We start from the raw sequence: 23075 nt of genomic DNA on the forward strand, positions 1-23075 counted from the left end.
ACAACAATAAATTCAAATTCAAATCATCCTTGGTCTCATAAATTATCAGCGTACCATTCAATGGTACATAGACTCATTAACATTCCCTTAGACAATAAAGCTTATGTAAAAGAAAAGGAAACGATAAAAACGATCGCGATTAATAACGGCTATGAGGCAAATAACATTGAAAAAATAATAAAAAATAAGAAATATAAAAATAAAATCAATTTAATATATCCGGTAAATAACAAAAATATAGAAAAATTTGCATGTCTCGAATTCCTCGGCCCAATATCTGAAAAAATTGCAAAAGAAATTAAAAAATGTGGTTTAAATATAGCTTTTCGAACAAACAATAATTTAGGAACAAGCCTTAAAAACTCTAAAAGTAAAATCCCTATACTCAACAACAGTGGCATATATGAATTAAAATGTGACCACGCCGATTGTAACGCCACTTACATCGGACAAACGGGGAGGGCATTCTCAACTAGATTCCAAGAACATATACGATGTTATAATAATAAAAACACATCCTCAAAATTCGCAGAACATCTCTTGGTGAATAATCATACCCCACTTAACAACAAGGGTCCTAAACCATTGCATATAGAAAAAAAGGGCATTAGATTAAATTTACTTGAACAATTAGAAATCAATAAACGAACGAATGACCCAAATTTAACACTAATTAATAAAGTACGGAAAATAATTTACTCACCACTTCTTAGTATTTTCACAAAACCCAAGCAGTATAATGCACCCAAATAATTCATAGCAATAAAGTCATTAGTAAATAATTAAGAACCCATTACCATTTACTGAGGGGAAAACATAGATTGGTTTAACCAACAATAGATCATGTCATCGGTGTAACCAGTAATAAATCAATGTACCTATGCACCTTCAAAATTTAAATTTGAAATAGTATAAAAACGTCGTCTCAATGTGGACTAACCACAGTTTGAAAATGGCCTTGTAAGCCGAAACAGCTGTCACAATAATAAAAAACTAAAACACTTGCAGAACTTAATAATAATATTATCAAATTTAATCTAAATTAAATTTATAAAAAAATTAAATGGAGTTCTACGAATTAAACACAAAAACAATAAATAACACTGGTTATTTTAATCCTATGTCTAGAATGTCTCGATAATACAACGATATTGCTAAAACACATGCTTGCATAGATATTTTCGTAAATAATATAACTTGTTTCATTAGATATCTCCACGATTTCTGTACCTAAAAAAAAAAAAAAAACAAATATTGTTTGTTGATTTTTGATGTAATGATATTTTCTATTATATACCTACCTAATTTAAACATATTTTCAAAATTAATATGTCTTGTAATTTCTGTAATATTTAAGCTTTGTATAAAAAAATAATTATATTGTTTTGATAGTGAATGTGCAAATGTGATTACTGCAGACACATTAGTCCAGGGACATTTATATTTGTTTATAAATTTATGTCATTCTATACAAGAATGTACTTTAAATGTCCTGTTTATGTCTCAAATAAAAAAAATAAAATCAAAAAATTTACTTGCGCACGCAAGTCTTTGAATTTGAACCCGCGACCTTCGGCTTGCTAGTCGAGAGATTTACCCCTCGACCACTGAGACCGTCTATTTTATCGATTAAATTATTTTTTTTACTAAGTATTTAATAAGAGGAAGTATATATGTACACGCGCCCTTGAGGTGTTTTTGCACAAAAACGGCGCTATAAAAGTCATCCAGGTATTATTATTATTATTATTATACATATATCACATATTTGTACTGCGTCCTTGAGGTGATTTTTCACAAAAATGGCGATAAACAAATTAATTAATTATATGTATTAAATAATAAAGTGTAACGTAGTTACTTCGAAAAATGTGGATGCGACATTTTTTCTATGGCAAGTTTACCGGCTGAGGTGAAAGGAGCGGAGGTGAAGCAAAGATGGCGATGGACGTGAATTTGGTCGTTTGCGGGCGGGCACATTTTTTTGGCGAGACTGAAGCCGGGTTTTGCAAGGAATATCAACGAAGGTTAAAAGGAGTATGTTATTTGTAATTAAACAAATATTAAGTTCGGAAACAAATTGCCGCTTGATTCCCGGACACGAGGGATGGACCCAGATGGAGAAAAAATCCTGTAAGAACACGCCTGGAAGAGAATGTTACCTTCAATCCAGATAATATTATGGTTGTAAGTACCTACAATAAATAATAAGTCGTAAGCCTGTGACAGACCACGCTATATTCTCTTGGCTTGGCCTATTTCATCATATCGCTCGCCATACAATTCCAATGGGAATGTATATGGTATGCTGAAATAGGCCAAGCCATGATGTCTACAGAGTAATCTGTCAACCCCATTATGCAAAAGGGGATTGACCCGGTGCTGCGGGAAAACGTCCCGACGCGACGCGACGCCAATGGTTTTAAATTTTCCTATGGATAACCTGTTTTTTTATATTTTTTTACTAAACGAACATAATAATATGCCCAATTTTAATATTTGATTTGGTTCGTTTAATTCTAAAATGTTCGAGACCGGCAAATATAGCCATGATTTTTTGTGTTCATCAAAAGAAAGATTATTTTTGTTAACTTCTTAAATATTTTTTGTTAATTGCTCTTTTAACCTAACTTTTGAGTTTTTTAAACCTATTAATTGTTATGTTAAATATTTATTCTGAAATCTTTTCACTATAAATATCCAGAAATGATATAAATAATTCGTCTGTCAGTAACTTCACCCCATTTTGGCAATGATTTCGGAAGGTGAAACTATGAATATAATTTTTTTTAAATTAATTGTTAATAAACAATAACATAATAGAATTTTTAAAAATAAAATATCTTTATAACTAGCTGTACCCCGCCACGCGTTGCTGTGGCTCAGTCTTAAAGAAGAAATATTTTGAACAAACGAAAATTTACATTTTTATCTATATAGATAAATATAACAATACTTTTTATTAAATTGGAGAACATTAAAATTGTTATCTGTATTTTACTAAGTATACTTTATTTATTATATTTAGTAATCAAACAGTTAACTAATATAATAATTACATTGTGTAACGAATGTGCGATAAACCAATTGAGTTTTATTAATTAAGTTGTTTTAAGATTATAACAAAGTAACAATCTCGCCATTTTTTGCAGGGGTAGGCAGAGAGGACGAACCGCCAACCAACTCGAGCTTGGCACACACTCCTTGCCTCATTCACATTCATTCATCGTCTCATACATACTATTCTGATAATATTATGCATACCTATAAATAAAAATAAATGAGCAATTGCATATTATAAAAACAGTGAAAACGAGAATCTACAATTTTCTCATCACATGATAAATTCAGCCAATTTGACTTTTTTCAGTTTCTGTGCCGGCAAACCAGGCGTTTTTAGGAGCAGAGGCGGATTTGCCCTTAGGCCTATGTAGGCCCGGGCCTAGGGCGGCCAGATATAAGGGGCGGCCAATCGTGGCAAAAAAGTCACAGATGATAACAAGAAATTATGAACAACATGAATACATCCCTCCAACTGCGGTGCAAGGCGATGGGTCAAGATAGTCCGGCTGCAAAGGTCAAAAGGCCTCCCTCACCCAGTCTCTCTCGATCCGGCCCGCCACGCAGCAGGTGGGCAGACGTATCCGCCGCCAAGACCTGGACAAATCTCACCCCATAAACCATGAATGATAATGGCAGGAAAATTAAAACGGTTTTGACCCTAGGAACTTACTGAAAAGTTTGGATACTCCTGGTCAATATGATGGGTACTGAGAAAGGGGCGGCTACATGGTCTGGGGCCTAGGGCGGCCAAGACTGCAAATCCGCCTCTGTTTAGGAGAGTTGAAATGTCTACACCTCATAAGACATTGAATGTTTTGCAGACATGTCCCATAAATTAATTTGGCACTGATACTAAGAATTTTATTTATCTTGTATCAAATAAGTTTTATACTCATCGGAATGGCTACGAGCAAAATATGTAAAAATAAAATTATTAATTTTGGTTAATCTTCTTCTCAGTTGAGCAAAAATATTAAAATTGCGTGTTGGAGTAAAAAAAATTAACTCCTAAAACCGATCTTTGAAAATCTCTTTTTGGCCTAGTATGATAATGTGACTATGATTTAAAAGTAAAATTAATATTGGATTACATTAAACACGTTATATACAGGATTTCCGGGGGTAAAGTGCGCTAACTTCGAGGGGGGTGATTCTACATGATAATACAAGTAAAAAAGAAAAATAACTTTTTTAGAAATTCCAACGTGTTAAGGTTGATTTAGGATGAAAATTTTTTAATTATTTGTATGGGAAAATAAATATTCTTCTATGGATAAAATATTTTTGTTCAGAAAATAAACATTGGAATTTCGAAAAAAGTTATCTGATAAGTTTAATAAGAAGATTTCTTCTGGAAGCTTATCACTTTGTAATGGCATTTTTCATTATTATTTATATTTTTTTTGTTTATTAATTATAACTGATTTTATATTGACATGTTTTCTAATTTCTAAAATTTCAAAATTATTTATTTGCGGTGCTTTATATCCTGAGTGAGTATTTTAAGACCTGAATTTTTTTATCGAAAGTGTGATCATTATTCAAAAGATGATTTGAAAACTCAGATTCACTATTTCCATTTAGAGCCCTGCAATATTCTTTAATTCTGACTTCAAAGTTTCTATTGGTTCTACCTTTGTAAATGAAATTACAATCATCCCAATTGAGTTTTTAAACTCCTGATTTTTTTGTTTGAATTTTGCTATCTTAATTATAAAGAATATATTTCTTCATTGTTATTAGTGTAAAACGCCAGTTGAATAGTACCAGGATTGTTTTTATATATAATTTTAGAAGTATCGTTATCCACAAACAGAATTCTACGCCATTGTTTATTTCTATCTTTAGAAAGACCGTTTGAAGAGAATATGTTTAATTTTTTTATTTAGTATTTCAACTATCAATTTATTAGAATAACCGTTATTAAATGCTATTTGTCTTATGAATATATTATTTTATGGTTATATGCTATTTGTTTTTTTCAGGTCTTAAAATACTTCACTATAAATAATTTTGAAATTTTAGAAATGAGGAAACATGTTAATATAAAAGCAGATATAATTAACAAGAATTTTTTTATAAACTCTCTTTTAAATATTTTCCCACTCAACTGGTCTTTCCCGTCTAACGATATTGTAATTCCTAATTATTATAAACCCAGCCTACTTACTCCTCCTTCCACTTCTTCTTTCCCAATTGCAATCTATATTTAATTTTTGACTTCGGTGTATACACAATAAAATGTAAACATTATATTTATTCATTTATTGGACAATTTGTATAGCGCCGCTTTTGTGAGATATCACCTCAGGGGCGCTATATTGTAATAATCTACCTTTATATATAATTTTTTACTCTCCTGATGATGTTGTATATATAATCTAACTTTAAACTTTATTAGATACAGTAACAGTTTTAGGTAAAGAATTACCACCAGTTGGAGTAAAATTAACACCTTTTAATTAAACCGACTGCTAATCTCATCGCACAATTCCCCTCCTTTTATTCATAAACACGGGTACAATTAATCAATATGTAATAATCTATTATTTAAGTCAACTTTGTTTTAACTATCTTTAATTGTGACAAACTAAACGATATTGATTCAACTTATAGACATTGACGGTTGTAACACATATTTAAGCACTGCAAGTCTCCTATGAGCTAATTATATTAGGTACCTAAGATAACAGTTAATATCAGTTGTAGACATGTAGTCAATAATAGTGTTTAATTTGAAATAATCCATCACAAATACGTAAAATTTCATTTATTCAAACAACTGTCATTCTTATTAAGCGTAAATTTAGCATGTTATTATTAATTAACTCCTTCCTGTTCCGTGTTTTAACAATATATATACTTACCCTCTCTCTGTGAATGTCCTAATATCTATCTATTGAATGTAACTGTTGTTAATATCACTAAAAATGGGCGAAGCCCAAGCAAGAGCCGCCCGCAGGGCCTAGCAGAAAAAACCTGCGGAGCGGGTTTTTAACTGGTAGTTTTTATGTATTACTTCTACTATCATGTAGAATTACCTTCCGAAGTTAGTGCACTTTACCCCCGTACACCCTTTATTTCAAATGGATAATTATTGTATTTTTATTATCAAATGATAATTCATCTCAAAGTACTGGTTTCTAAAATGTGTATGTACATATAACAAATGTTAATGGTATTATTGTGCAATATATAATAACTACAAAAAAATATATAATTTGTATTGCGGCGTTATTGTGAAAAATCACCTCACTGTGAGGAGGTGCTATAAGAAAAATATATTATTTACTACTGAACGTTAAATAAGTGTACACGTATAGGTTGGTAAGATATCAGTCACTATTCAAAATAATTGTGCAATCACTGCGCGTTTATCAGAAAACTTATTTGTATTATTGATGAAACAGAACTTCAAACTGTTCAAAGACAAAGCTTATTTCCCCTATCTATGAAATCTTCCACTCAACTCTTTCAAAATTCTGAAATAGAATACAGAAATACTCCGGATTATTTTTCCATATAGTACCACAGATGGCAGTAAGGAATACGGGAATGTTCTTGCGTTCGGAACTTTATTCGTTTTTTTTTATAAATCCTCCGAGATTACTCTACCGGCGGTAAAGAAAATTCCTGATCAAAAAGAGATGAAATAATATTTTATCATAGTTCCTTAAAGTTCATAAATTTTCCTCATAGATGTCTCTGCCGGCTGGAAAGCAGTCTAGGAAAATAAGCGCTCTGGGATATCCAAGACTCACACCTCAAGATTTTGGTACAAATGTTATTGTTAGTAAATATATTTGCCGCCAGATGTCTTCGTGCCTCACTGAAATAATAAAAAAATATAACTTACAGATTTATATTATTGTGTCAGTTATCCTAACCTTTTTTTCATTTTTGTGGTTTCACATTTTGTTTTGCGAATATATCAATATAATATGTTTTGTTCTGAAAGAAATTCTGAAGCGAGACTCCTTAAATTTCGTATATAGGCAACATACGTATCACCATCGCTTCAGACATATTTTCAATACGGTAAATTTTTTTTAGTTTATGATGTTATTATTTGGTTTTCATAAAATTTAAATTTGAAAGATTTTATGGTTTGGAGAGGAATTGGGTACCTACCCAATAAATCTGAAAGGAGGCTCGGCTCAGCCGGGGGAACAAAGGTAGGAACCGGGTCAGTCACCTGTTGTGTTTGTCGTACAACGCACAAAACGGCACAACATGAACATACCTATGTATTTACATGTTGTGATGGGAACTAACTAACGAGAAGCCGGGGGACGGGAGGGGTTACAGCTGTGCCGGGAACGCGCAAGGTCGGCAGAGGGTTCCCAAACTAAGAGACAACTATATTATACATAATATTACTGTTATTGTAATTATCTACATACATATTATTATAAAATATATATAGATTAACCCGGTGTGGGTTTGGTTTTTAAATAAACATTCAGTTTATGACGAGATTGATGAAATTTGGCACACTTGACCGTCAAAACAGAGGAAGGTCACTGTCATGATAGATGATATTTCGAAAAACCACCCCACCCCCTTTTTCAACCCCTTAGAGCAGAATGTTAATACTTCTTGATGAAACTTTGCACTCAAAGGTCGGGATGTTTCAGAGAATTAGACCAATTCTTCAAATTTCAAAGTTAATTTTTAAGTTCTGTGAAAGTTCTTTTCGTGTTCTGTTATTAAGTTCTGTCAAGTAACTGGTCTGTAATGATATAATAATAGAGCTTGAATAGGACTTTCACGAAACTCGAAAATGAACGTTGAAATTTAATGAATTCTATGAAACAATGTTCAAAGTAAGAGGAAAATTACTGTCTACATCTAATTTCTAAAAAAAATCCGTAAAACCAGGGTAACGCCGGGGTCTTCAGCAAGTACCTACCTATATTACATTCATCCAAAAAATTAATTAATCCATGAGAGAGAGTACGACATTAAATTTGGAACATTTAATAAAGTGATAACGAAAAACACGTTGATGGAAGCAAAATAAGTAAGGTCGTCAATCCATTTACAAAATGTCCTCATCATTAGTCCAGTGTTGGATACAAAATAAGTAAGGTCGTCAATCCATTTAAAAAATGTCCTCATCATTATTCCAGTGTTGGATACAAAATAAGTAAGGTCGTCAATCCATTTACAAAATGTCCTCATCATTAGTCCAGTGTTGGATACAAAATTAGTAAGGTCGTCAATCCATTTACAAAATGTCCTCATCATTAGTCCAGTGTTGGATACAAAATAATTAAGATCGTCAATCCATTTACAAAATGTCCTCATCATTAGTCCAGTGTTGGATACAAAATAATTAAGGTCATCAATCCATTTACAAAATGTCCTCATCATTAGTCCAGTGTTGGATACAAAATAATTAAGGTGGTCAATCCATTTACCAAATGTCCTCATCATTAGTCCAGTGTTGGATACAAAATAATTAAGGTCGTCAATCCATTTACAAAATGTCCTCATCATTAGTCCAGTGTTGGATACAAAATAAGTAAGGTCGTCAATCCATTTACAAAATGTCCTCATCATTAGTCCAGTGTTGGATACAAAATAATTAAGGTCGTCAATCCATTTACAAAATGTCCTCATCATTAGTCCAGTGTTGGATACAAAAATGTAATTTTATTATAGAGAAGTTTTTTTTTGTGTCCGTTTAGTAAAATATCGTCTACCTCCTGGGTTTTTGTGAATAACCGCGTTAGGTTACGTTCAATCGAGCTAAACGTTTATCAGAATACACATTTCAATTAATAGATTCGGTTTTCAATCTTGAAACGATTGTTTGTTGTGCAATTTACCTCTGAGAACATATTATTTCTATCGAATATCGGAGTGTTTTAAGCTTAGAGTAATAATATTATTACTCTAAGGTTTTAAGTAACACCAAAAGAACTTCATCTTTGGATACTTGCTCCGCGCATTACGTGAGGGGTGAATCCACTTGAACCCTTGTAATTAATGGTTATTACTGTCGAAGGATAAAACCACTTCAAACAGAGCAGATAAGTTCCTGATTTCAGTCTTTTTCACCATATAAATGTATATTTCTTTCAGCTTTTTGACCAGATTTTTAATATATTAACAATATTTCACATCAGTAATTTTTGTCCGTATTCACGTAGGTATAGGTTGGTGGGATATCAGTCATTATTCAAAATAGTTGTGCAATCACTGCGCGTTTATCTTAATGCTTGTATTATTACCTTGCATTGTTACCTACGTAACTAATTTAACGTAGTTTTTGTTTCATCACTTTTCATGATTTAATATCACTTTTTAAGGGTGTGTGGAATTGTCATTGTGTTGAGTTGTACGGTTACCGACAAGTACTTACCTATCTGTATCGTAATAGTGAAATATTGCGCTATGCATTTTTAATTATTACTAATGCGTGCTAATAAATAATGCAGTTAATTATTACTTACTTAATTGGTTCTGTGGAATGAATCATTCGCATCGAGTGCGTTATTATTTCGTTACGGTAATCCACGAACTTGTAACTACTAGTATTAGTCAATCAAGATGTAATGATTACTTTCATAATTTATTTCTGAAAACAGTTTTTGAATCTGTTTCAAATTATTTGTTTTTGTTTTGTACGGGGGAACACCGCAGTTCCTCGGTAACTTGAGGCTAAAGTTACTAGAATCATCTGCAATCAAATACAACAAATGCTAATTCATAATATTGTTAAATCGGACCCAAGTTTTCTGGCACATTGTCAAAAATAACTCTTTTCGCAATCATATGATAAATATGTTCCTTTTTATCTACATTCGTGATTACATTTCCAATTTCTTGCTGAACCAAGTTACCGAACTTTTAAGTTTTTAGCAATAGGGCATTTCATAAAAAAGTATAGGAAATCCTCGTCAGTTTTATTGAAGGCCTTGCTCATTTTTGATTATGGGCGAGATTTGACTTCTATTTACTTTGCTAGCGGGGAATGAGACGTGCCCACCAGCCTCCACCCACGTCCGAGCCGAGCCCAATCGCCCACTGCAAAGGAAAACACCATTCTGCATTGACAAAAAAATCCAATTAATTTAAGCCATTGCTGCAGAAGGACGTTTCATTTCCATAGATATGGGTCCATGGAATATTAAAATCTTTTCTTTTTTTCCTAATTGACGCTTTGTCCTTATACATTCAACGTTCGTAAGGTGTTTGATCACTTTTTTATCGAAAAAAATGGCCATAAAACGGACCTCACACATTTTGAGCTTGAGCGCCTTAGGGTAGGCATAAAGTAACTCGCATTTTGCGATCCTAAATAAATTAGCATTTTGTGTTAGTCACTTCGTAAATAGAACGTCTCTGAAAAGTTGGTTGGGTGAATACTAACGTGAGCTATGTACGCTTACGCCGAGTAAAAATAACGTGTTATTCACAAATAAAACAATTTTTAAAAAATAGTCATATTATTCGGGATTTACATGGGTATGTAAAAAAAAAGTAAAATAAAAATAAATATGAATTAAGATCAAATGTAATTTGTATATATAGTTTGTTTACATCATTTAATTGGATACAAAATGTACATGTTTTGAGAACAATGTTCTCTTCATAAGTCGTATACCAAAGTTAAATATAGATTTACATTGGATGGTGGGAAAGAGCGGCAAATCCAAATTAACATTGGGAGAGTGGTTAGCGGGTGGTGGGAAAGAGCGGCAATTCCAAATTAACATTGGGAGAGTGGTTAGCGGGTGGTGGGAAAGAGCGGCAATTCCAAATCGGCCGAAGAATTTCCTGTTGAATTGATGAGGGAGGAATTCCCTAGTGGGGTATTCTCACAAACTATGAATACTATTAAAAATGATTCAAAGTTTTTTTTCTGATTATGATTATAAAAATACGTATTTGTCATATTTTCAATCATAATTATTTATTCCAAAAACGATCTAAAACCGTACTTTCTGAAACGTCGTTATGACGGCTGTCACCAATGTCGCCCGGCTTGGCGTCAACAGTCAACACTGCCGTATTCACGAATAAAAACGAACCTGTCGTTTTGGCGGCAAATCGAAAATAGCACATTTTAAATCGTTATGGAAAATTTATTCCTCAACATAAAAAAAACATTAATTATTGTGTTTTTTTTCAAGAATAAAAATAAATTGAAAATAATATTTCATCTTCCCCCACTCCTATCCCTTCCATTCCATCATCAACTCGTCTGCTGAATTAGGTATTTTTAACCTTAGTATATTTACGAGTATTCGACCTGTCCTGATGAAGAAAACATAGTTCTTAAAACATAAAACATGTAAACAATAAAGTTGTGTAAAAAAGTAATTAAGTAGACGTTAATTCATTCATTGTATCAACAAAAAGTAAAAACCTACCTGTAGGAGAAATAATATTCGAAAAATGAAAATAAAAACGTTTTAATGTTATTTCAAATGTAACACAAAAAGCATTGATTTTTTTAATGTCAAATGTCCGTCAATGGGGAAGGCAATTTCTTATTAATATACGTTATGTTAGAAAGTAAAAATACCAAGCTTTATGTTAAAATCCAGAATTTAACCAAAGAAGAATTAAATATGAAACCAAGGGTTCCGACCGCAATTTGAAAAAAAAATAATCTGAAATTTCAGAATTTTTTCATTTGAATCGATAAAAAAGTAAGATTACAGTAATGTTTATAATACATCTGTTTCGTAAATTTTTTTTTCGTTATCAGTGTTTTTATTTCAGTTTTTAAACGATATAACCTAAGGAGAACCATTCTTAAAACATTTAGGTTTGATTTCAAAATTTTATATTTCAAAATTTTTTTGTTTATGTTTATTTAAAAGCGTAAATACACTCTATGAAGTCACTATTCCAGATGACAGAGAGGTTAAACATTAATTTTTGAACCTTGGACAGGAACGAGTTAGTCACCCGTATTCAATTAGATGTATAAAGACGATTACTCAACAGGATGCCTATGTATTTATGGGCGTACAAAACTTGTTTGTAGTCAACAATAAATAAAAACAACGCAATTTGAGTAACCCGCGGTAAAATAAAATAAAGTACCGTGCTCGGAGATCTGGTGATGCAACCGAACTGGAATGTGAATCGACGCGAAAATATTCGAAACATTTATGAAGTTGTTCAAAGCAATGGAAAAAAACTGTAGTTACAACTTAAAACAAACCAAGATTCCTCTGATACCAGATTGATTCAATTTTATTCATTTAATAAATGATCAAATTAAATTATGTCAGCATCGTTATTTGCAACGTGATATTTTCTATGTGATACGACAAACAAATTAAACAACATAAATGCGATTTTTATAAACAAAAATTAGAATCACAACAGAATGAACCAAGAAAACTTTGGATAACACTAAAAGAAATTATTAAGGGTAAACAAAAAGAAGTTGTAAAGTCAATTGATTTCCCAGATGGAACTGAAGAAGACGTAGAGAAGATAGCGACTAAATTTAACGAGCATTTTATTTCGAGCATAGATCTTATAATTGAAAGTATTCCACAACATCCTGAGAACCAAATAGACGAGCTTGTATGCACCGATGAAGAATTTAAGTTTAAAAATATAGATTTACCATACTTAAAGAGAGTTTTGAGTAATATGAAGTCTAAGGAATCCCCAGATGGTATTACAATAAAGATACTCAAAGACTCTATAAATATTATTGGCGAATCGATGGTCCAAATTATCAATGAATCTTTAAATAGTGGAGTATTTCCCAAAACTTGGAAGACATCTGTAATAACTCCTATTCCGAAAATTGACAACCCAAAAAAATTTGACGACTTTAGACCCATCAATTGTTTACCCAAATATGAACAAGTACTGGAATACATTGTAAAGGAACAGTTAAATGAATACATTGAGGCCAAACAGATATTAGTTCGACAACAATCTGGTTTTAGAAAAAAATGTTCTTGTGAAACTGCTATTAATTATGTAATAGACGAGTGGAAAAATTTTCGAGATAAAAAAAGCAAAATTATTGCAGTATTTCTAGACTTAAAACGAGCATTTGAAACAATCGACAGAGATAGATTAATCAAGAAATTAAGTAATATTGGAATTAATGGTAAAGAATCTAAATGGTTCGTTGATTACCTATCAGAAAGAACGCAAGTAACAAAATATGATGGTATAACATCTGAACCACATCACACTAATAAAGGCGTTCCGCAGGGTTCTGTATTAGGTCCACTGTTGTTCATTATATACATGAATGATATTATCAAAGTGTTAAAGCATTGTGCAATTAAACTCTTTGCTGATGATACATTGTTATACATAGCCAGTGAAAATTTACAGGACGCCATTGAAAAAATACAAATTGACTTAAATTGTGTAACACTTTGGTTAAACCAAAACAAACTAAAATTGAATGTTATGAAAACAAAGTTTTTAATTGTGGATAGTGTAGGGGGAAACGAGCAGGCAATACTAAAAATTGATAACGTAAACATAGAAAGGGTGAGTAGTATTAAATATCTGGGTGTAATATTAGATGAAAAATTAAAATTTGATGAACACTTAGAATACATAACAAAGAAAATTGCTAAAAAAGTTGGATTCCTAAAAAGGATCAGAAATAACTTGGATCTAAAGACAACGCGCCTTGTTTACAATTCTATTGTTACTCCGCATTTAAATTATTGTTCTAGTGTTTTATTCTTATGTAACGAAGCCCAAAATAATAAACTCCAGGTTATACAAAATAGGGGGATGAGGATGATTTTAAAATGCAACATTTTTACTAGAGTTAAAATTATGTTACAAAATTTAAATATGATGACAACCAAACAACATATAATATATAATACGTTAACAATGATGTATAAACTTCAAAATAATATGCTCCCAAATTATCTGCAAAAAAATGTTATGTACCATGAAAATGTTCACAATTATCCTACGAGAAGACGCAGAGATTTTAGGCTTCCCAAAACTAAACTTTCATGCACACAAAACAGCGCGTTTTATAAAGGGCAAAAACTTTATAATAACCTACCAAATGTCATAAAGGAAGCCCCAAGCCTTAGCACTTTTCGTAGGACATGTGCTTTATATGTGAAAAATAATTTTTGATTGTTGAGCTCACCAATATTATTTTAGTCACCTAGATATCTTATATAATATAATTTTGTGTATTTATCTTTTTCTTTTCAAATGTAATTGTTATTTCTTGTATTTTTTATATTTTCCTACTAGATGTATGAAAAAATTTGCATACATCTAAATAAAGATTCAAAAACAAAACAAATAGGTGTTCCAACTGCTCGGATCCAGTGAGATTATGGTATCCCAGGAGCTAAAAATGAAAAAATGAGGTTAAGTTAATTAAGTTAAGAATGTACCTATATTTTCAGATCGGGAATTTGGACATAATATGTGGCTCAAGTTTCGCTTTCATATTATGGTGGTCTTATTATAAAGGGGATATGTTTTAATGTATTTGTGCATATCGAAGGTATCGAAAGTTTCAAATAAGTTTTTCGGACTACATAGTTTGTGACACCCGGCAGCAATCTCGTCTTACCCCGAAAATGCCCAAAGATACTTGCGACGCGACGTTTATATTTTGACTCGCGATTCGTCAGCCTTCGATAATCTTCATTTTATGATTTTGAGTTTCTTTCTTCAGCTTCAGAACGAAAACAATTTTAATTATTATTGTTATCCATACAGTACACCACTACACAAGAAAGGCTCTCTTTCAAATGATTTACTTGTACCCATGTAGGTTTTGCATGTTTATTTGCCCACTTATGTGTTGAACTCGCGCCCTCTGGGTGCAGAATCAAGGAACTTGGTCTGCCACGTTGACGGTCCTAAATTAACTACATGCAAGGACAATATAAATAAATCATCCACTTCTCGTGGGTTATAATTTCTCCATATATTGTTTTATGTTTTATGACGCCTCTTTTCAGTTATTCCCTTTTACCGTCATTACTTTGACAGAGTTAATATTGGGCGTCATTTCCAAGATTTATCTGTAGCGGTGACCACAGAATTATCATACGTCGATAATTATTGGATTAGCAACACCTTGCGTAATTTTCACACTATTTATCAATAAGAACCGACTTTAATAGGCATCATTTATTACCATTATTATATAACGAGTACCAAGTACTAATTTCAATCCACTTCAATGAACGCAAATCAAACCTGTTTTCACAATTAAAATTAAACGTGTGATTTCTCAGTAGAATGAGAGTGTAATAAATAAGATTGACTAAAGATATATGTTTTTTTCATGTTCATAGACAAGGTTTGTATGCATATCACAAAGGATAACAAATTCTTAAAAGCAATAATTATTGGCCTGAAACATCACACACATTGAAAAAATTTTCTGAAAAAAAAAATGCCGCCGACGGGAATTGAACCCGCACCCTTCTGATTGCCGACCGGGAGCAGCTCCGATGATTTTTTTCAATTTGTATGGAGGCTAATACTTATTGCTTATAAGAATGATATAATGTATTTAGGTTAATAATAATACGCCGAGTGTTGAAAAACCATGAATTTCACAAGGCATTGTAGCATTATGGCATTTTACTATATAATTTAACAGTGGTACAAAGGGTATCTCAGTTATATATAATTCTAATAATATGTACCTACTCTTTTAGCAATGGTCTTAGATAAATTAAAAGAGTTATAGTGTCATTTGTTCTCAAGTTATTAGGCAAACTTGAAAAATCGTGGGAAAATATACTTTTGCAATGATTTAAGCATTCTGATGCATAATTATTATTGAAGAGTTGAAGAGGAGGGGCTGTTTCGGAAAATTTGAACAGTTCATCAAATTTCAACGTTCATTTTCGGGTTCTGTGAAAGTTCTGTTATTATATCATTATAGTAGCTTGACAGAACTGAAATAATAACAGAACTTGAAAAAATCTTTCACAGAACTTGAAAATTAACATTGAAATTTGAAGAATTGTTCAAATGTTTTGAAACAACCATTCCTAAGTTTTATCAGTTTATTAATATTTGTAAAACAAACATTTTAGATAAATTTAGTATTTTGCTAAAAAGTTCTCACTTATGTGGTGTAGATTAAAATTATTATTTTTTTTTATTATTGTATGATATTTCCAACTTCTCATTTATTATCGTCCTAAGTAAGGCACATGTTGAGACAAAGAAAATGAGAAAAGAGCCCGACACGGGACGACACCTTCTTCGGATATGTTAGGCACATAATATTATTACGTTTACTTTTAATTTAAGAAACAAAAATAAGAATATTGAAAACTTGCAGAAAATACAAATGCTATGGGCATTGATGTATTATACATTTAGTCTATGGCTATGGGTTATGTCGGTTTTGTCGGTTACAAGACAGTACCTACCTACCATATTATTGTAGCAATTCTATATAAAAACGTCCCAATATCACACTCCTATGCGACGGATTCAACAGCTAGGAAACAAATACTACGATGTTGTTGATATATTTAGTACATCAATTTCAATATATAAGCATACCCTATTGAAGTTTTTTTCATGAAGTAGTGAAATATTTTAATAAAGGTATTTAATTTGATTTGACTAACACATAATAATTTTGTCAACTGAAACAGAAATGGATTTTTTATGTTTTGTGCCTACATGCTGTGTAGATCAAGTTCAGTGATATTTTGACTTTATATTTATTTTAGTTTCCTGCACTATTTTCATGTATAATTTCGTAAATATTTTTATATATTATGTAAAAGCCTTAATAGGCGTGAAATAAAATAAAATAAATATATATCTTGGCTGATTACTAATTCCGTGATTATCATTCTCTACACATCGATAAATAGAAGTAAACAACAATGTTAGTGACTGACCATTCTTACACAATCATTAAAACCTCATAACGCATAACGTAACAAAAAATGAAACTCAAGTATAGGTATGTTTTTTTTAAATCATGAAATTACACATTCGGACGTCACGCGTCAGCGTCGTCATAGACTATAAGTTACGGGACATAGAACATTTATTTACTAGGAAAAGCGATCATGTACACTCACGTATAGATATCATACAACAGTATCAAGTACTTGAATGGTTTTTTCGTATTGTTTTAAAAAATATCGTGGATCTACGAGTGTGTATATTAAATTAATGATAATTTACTTTTTATTCAAGGTGTTTGAGTCTATAATCGAGAGTGAATAATATTTTTGTTTACTGACAATTTGTAATTAAAACATCACGATCAAGGGTAAGGTAAGGCATAACAAGTATAAATCCAAAAAAATCTATTTAGCGTAAACAAGTTCCTAAACTAATAAATCATGCAGATTTTTTGTTTGTTCAAGCTTGTAATAATAATTAATTAGTTAAATTAGTTATTATTAATTAATTAATTAGTATTCTAATATCATTGTTTGCAATACTATTATTCATTAGACAAGAACACAGCGCACTTTCCCTTACACCTACCTTCAAGGTAAATAATATTTGCAGAGGATCAGTGTCTCGGGCCACATGTAGCACTAATGAAAACATTTTGCAATATGTTTGTCTTCTCCGTACCTTGCCACAATACACAATGTCGTAAATATTGTTATGGAACAGAGTGGATATTGTATTTATTGAAATCAATTACAGACTGAAAACCTGTATTTTTCATGTGAGTGTGTACCGCGCAAACTTTCCAACTGCTTCCAACCATCTGGAGCCAGTGAGACTATGACATTCCCAAATGGTTTATGTTGGACTGAAGATAGTGGGGAAATGAAGGAGATGGGGAAGAGAAAAGCGGGGAAGACCAGGATATTCAGATCTTGTTACTAAATAGCAAAGTTAATCGATAATTTCCTAGTGAAATATTCTCAATATCGTCCTAATGAGAGACTTCGTCATTCAGGGTATGTGGATAATCTTGCTTGTCTGAACTAAATTCTGAAAGACGATGACATCCTTAACATTACCGCCCTACCGCCCCACTTATCGTTGTATTAATTACATATTTTTCTTAAATTCAATAAAACAGTTATCAAGTTAGTTTTTAGTTTTTAGTTATCATTGCCCAGATTACAGTTGTAGAACACATATAGATAGATTCATTATCGAAGTCTCAAACATTATCCAGTAAAGTTAATACTGGTAACAGTCCCCACAACACTTTAGAAATATTCAAAAAATTTCAAGTACTAGATGTTCGACAAATTTACACAACAATTTTAACTCATCTCCAAAACAAGTAAATTTTACTAAAATATACAAAATCGACTTAAAACCAACGAACTCTTACAAATATCTAAAACAAATACAACATTTTTATATAGGAGCTTCAAATATATTGCGAATAAAATATACAATAATCTACCTGACAAAACAAGACCATTAAAAAAATAAACAAATTTAAAATCTTGACTAAACATTGGATGATCAACAAACAAGGTCGTACAATAATTTGTCAACTCACCCAAATCTAAATTAAAAGTTCCCATTCCCATGTCCTATTATTGTTATTAATACCAATATACCAACATTACCAACCTGGTTTAATTCCGTAAAATGGTTTAGCTTCCAACATATCAAAAAACTTTACCCATCCAAATTAACCTTATGGAAAAAATATACCTATTTTTAAAATAAAATATTTTATATATAAAATAGTCTGTCATCTGATAGGCAGATGTGCAGAAGTTTCTATTCGTCGATAATAATATCTACTTCAAGACATCCAGCAACTTTTGCTAAATGTGCCTTTGTTGGGTATGTAATGTGTAGGTTTCAATATTTCCATTGTACATAAAGCGTTAGTTATTCCCAAATACCTTGGAGATGGAATAAGATATTCGAGTTTCACGTGGGATTCGGTATTCCCCACGGTCTGGCGTTGGGTCCTATTTATGTCCCGCCTTGCCTAACGACAACAAAAAGTTATTAGGCCACTATCCCAGAAAATCTCTTGAAAAAATTCTTGCTTCTCTAATCATTTACTTCTGCGTAACAGATTCTAGCAAGCATTCGTATTTCGTTCCGATTGTGAAATGGTCAAAGTCTCGGATGAGAATACTCAGTAGACGGAGATAATCGAAAGTCACGATGTCAATCAAAAATGAAATTCCTCTTTGTCACTACCTATCTATTTTGGAAACGATAATGATATGGACCTAATAACTATCGTCACCGTTGATTTCATTGAATAATCCGCTTTTAAAACGAGGTCAAATGGTAGAGAAGTGTATTATAATAACCGATAAACTAATTTATTATTAATTAGCACACATATTGCACTGACCTATATATTATTAACGTCATCCAAAAAATATTGATTAAAAGATAAAGAAAAACTGATTTATGCAATAAGACTGTATGGTTTGTATTTCAAGTTAAACACCATAAAATGCTAACATTATAATAATTACCTACGTCTAAATATGAATAGTTAAAATAAACTTAGGTATAAAATTTTCCTCAATGTTTTGTTTGGTAACGCTAGTAAAAACTGTAATAATATGATGACATCCAGCTTTTCTTGTCATATTAAAAAAACGTCACTTACATACATAAATATTTATCTTTCCTATCTTGATCAAAATTGTAATTCATTATTTTCAAACAGAAAATGATGTAACGATTCTTCTAGGAACATCTTTGAAGATTTTTTTCCAGAAGGTTCAACATGCCTCCGGAAAACTGTATATTTTCTATGACGTGTACTATTTTTTTCATAGTAAAACCTGTCACACCGCTTTGAATTTCACTCATTTCGTCGCAAATACAATAATTATGTTCGACGTCAAAAAGTCGTATTTTACTAAGGGATATTATCAAAAAACTTTGTAAATTATTTTCGTTTTTGCTTAGCCGCCTTAAAATTTACTTGTTCCTGTAGTTTGTGCTCTACGCAACGTAGTTCTGTGAAGTTTAATCCTTTGTTGTGGGTCGGGTCGCCCCCTCCCTCCCCCTTCCCCACACTCTGCACGGATCCATAATGTGACGCTATTCTGGTACAGTACGGTTATAACCTACGACGAGCTTTCCACAAAATAAAGACATATATCAAAAGGTTTGATAGCGAAGCTGAAACAACAGTTTCAGCGTAAAGTTGGCATTGGAAATGTTGCGCGGTGCCTCTTAACTTGTCGGAGCAGTCGTCTCGTAGAAACGAGGCGTAGCAGTGCACGCGGTCACTCCGTGCTCGGTGATGACGCGACCCTGGCGTGACGTCACCGCTGCCAGCCGCTGTTCACGTGAACAGCACGCCTGTGATCACGCGGCGGACGCATGCAAGGCGGTCGCTGATTGGCGCAGCGAGGCGAGCCCCCGCGCGGGATTGGCTGCCGAGCGGCTATCACGCACACACACCCCGGCCGGGCACAATAACACGCGGTTGCCTCTAGCGCAAAACATTCATTCGTCAAACGTACTCCGTTCGGGCGAGAAGTGCCGAGGTCGGCTCTCGCGTAGAAAGTGCTCCGAAGAATTCAAATGGAATATTCGTAACCCGTCAATGTTAAAGAGTTATATTTTTTCTGACCATTGTTCCAGTTATCGAGTTGAATATTATTTAATGCATAAAGACTTGTAAAAAATATACATTTTACATATAAAAACTTCGGCACTCGCTTTGTTTTGAAAGTGAAACGGAATCGATTGTTTACCAGATTAGTTGAAGTGCGTGTGGAAAGTGCTGGTCAAATTAGTAGTGTGTAGTGATGGTCTGCAAGATGGAGATGAGCAGGATTATAATGGACACCCAGATGTGCGCCCCCCTGTCGCCACCCTCTACGCCTCCACTCAAGGAAAGCAAAGTAAGTTTTGTTTTTATGTATTTTTTTCAACTTTGTTTTTTTTTAATATGTTTTTCTATTCTATTTAAAAAAAATGTTTTTTTAAATATATATCTTTTATCCCCGAAAGCACACAATATTTTGAGATAGATGCATAATACCTTCTTTATCCAATAATCATAATAATTTTTAATATTTGAATTGCGCTGGTACACCTACACTCTAATATATAGCATTTACACCGGTGCTCAGTGCGTTTTATATAGGTATGCCTAGTCTAGGCCACTTGGTACTCGCGAACAGCTGACACGTGCTCCGCGAGTGATCGGCCCCTTCCCCACCCGCCCCCTGCACAGCATCTCTAACCCATCACCTCTCTTGTTACAGGTCAACTTTCACTGTGTGGAGAGCTTCCTACACGGGCACCTGAGCCCGCACTCCCCCGCCGGCCCCCTCACCCCGCAGCCCTCCGACTCGGAGGAGGATGTGGAGGTCCACCAGCCCTCGCCCTGCCGCCCCTCCGTCATCATGTGGGGGCACAGGGACGGCACCTACAGCGAGGATCTACCCCCGCCCGCCAAGAGGCCGAGGATTGAAACAGAGAACGTTCTCAAAACCCTCAAATTTAAAATGGGAAACAGAAAAGAAAGGATATTCATCAACAGTAAATACACCGACCATTCTGTCGTCCGGCTTGAGCCGACCCTGCCAGCGCCAACTCCAGTAACAGTATCAGCTCCGGCCCCCAGATTGGTGGCCGCTGTGGCTCCAGCACCCAGAGTGGTGACCCCTGCTCCTAGGGTGCTGGCCCCCGCTCCAGTCCAGAGTTCCATCCCCACCACCGTCAGCTCCAGGGTGTCCCCACCCCCCCGGAATGCCTCCAGCAACCCGCTATCCATGAAGAAGGCGGCGTCGGCCGCTCTCCCCGTACCGGCAGCAGCCCTGGCCCCGGCCCCCTCGCTGCCTGCGCTGGCCCCGCGACCAGCCCACGCCCTGCTGGTGGGGGGCGCGCTGCTGCTGCTGGCCAGCCCGCCCCCGGAGCGCCGCCGCCAGTACGAGTGCGCGCACCCCTCCTGCGGCAAGAACTACTTCAAGTCTTCGCACCTGAAGGCGCACGCGCGCACTCACACGGGCGAGCGGCCCTTCTTATGTGCCTGGGCTGACTGCGGCCGCCGCTTCAGCCGCTCGGACGAGCTGTCCCGCCACAAGCGCACGCACACGGGGGGGAAGAAGTTCGGCTGCCAGGTGTGCTCGCGCCGTTTCATGCGCTCCGACCACCTGGCCAAGCACGTGAAACGTCACAGCCGTCCCGCGCCCCCCGCGGCCACCAGCCCCGGGGCCCCCGGCCTTCCCCTGCCCATGCCCCTGCTGGCCCTGTACTGACTGATCTCCCGACCATTCCTCCGGACTCCGGACTGACAGCTTTAAGTAGACTATTGGTGAACTGGTTGAGCCAGTGCTATCTGTGATTACGTTCTTACCCTGTAAGAATATTAGTAAGAAAATATGTATTTTCAAAACGACTTATATGTTAACTATAGAAACTTACTACGTGTACTTTACCTACCTATGATACTAGTTTTAAGAAAACGTCAAAAACGTAGAATGTAAAAAAGATTATTAAAAAAACGTATTTATGAATTACTTCTTTTATTTATTAGTCCCACAAAAAAACGTCAATACACTGAAAAAACCCTTTATTTACAACCCTTTATTAAGGCGATGCCATACGTAGTAATGCAAAATCATTGGTTTGAAAATTTGGTCGCCTAGAAATGTTTCAGATGCTTTAATTAAATACTGCGAGTAGAATACATCTTTGCCTTTGAAATAATCGAGTATTGTTCCGATAAGTCTTTTTATAAGCCCAGAAGGCCTATGAAAACTGCTTTAAAGTACAAAATCTCCTACTTACGAACCCATTTTCGGTTATGATTTTATTGTATAATGTGGAAAATTAAGTTATTTATAAAATGATCGAAAAAAAATTAAATATTTATTCCTGAACATCCACAAAATAAAATAAAAGGTACTTTTTGGCCATGTTTATTTCTTGCATAAATCAAAACAGGCGGATGGTGTTAAGCGGGGATTTAAACCTTATCGCCATCTACGTAAGGGTTGTTATTGATAGCGGCTCAATTTAAAATATTACACGACGTAGTGCATCGCCTTAAACAAAACAACACAATCATTAATCTGAAATAAGAATTTGTTCAATCGATTAGAAATAAT

General features: G+C 34.0%; 1 protein-coding gene across 1 annotated transcript; it reads left to right on the forward strand.

Moving 5' to 3' along the window:
• Window positions 1-20450: 20450 nt before the first annotated feature.
• On the forward strand, window positions 20451-22481 carry cbt (Kruppel like transcription factor cabut). The gene is made up of 2 exons (XM_089631182.1): window positions 20451-20861; window positions 21228-22481. The coding sequence occupies exons 1-2, from the start codon at window positions 20766-20768 to the stop codon at window positions 22221-22223; spliced, it is 1092 nt and encodes a 363-aa protein (XP_089487308.1). The 5' UTR covers window positions 20451-20765; the 3' UTR covers window positions 22224-22481.
• Window positions 22482-23075: the final 594 nt, after the last annotated feature.

This window comes from Hesperophylax consimilis, chromosome 4 (genome assembly GCF_061612785.1).
Source record: "Hesperophylax consimilis isolate HC1 chromosome 4, BYU_Hcon_1.0, whole genome shotgun sequence".
In the NCBI taxonomy this organism is placed as follows: domain Eukaryota; kingdom Metazoa; phylum Arthropoda; class Insecta; order Trichoptera; family Limnephilidae; genus Hesperophylax; species Hesperophylax consimilis.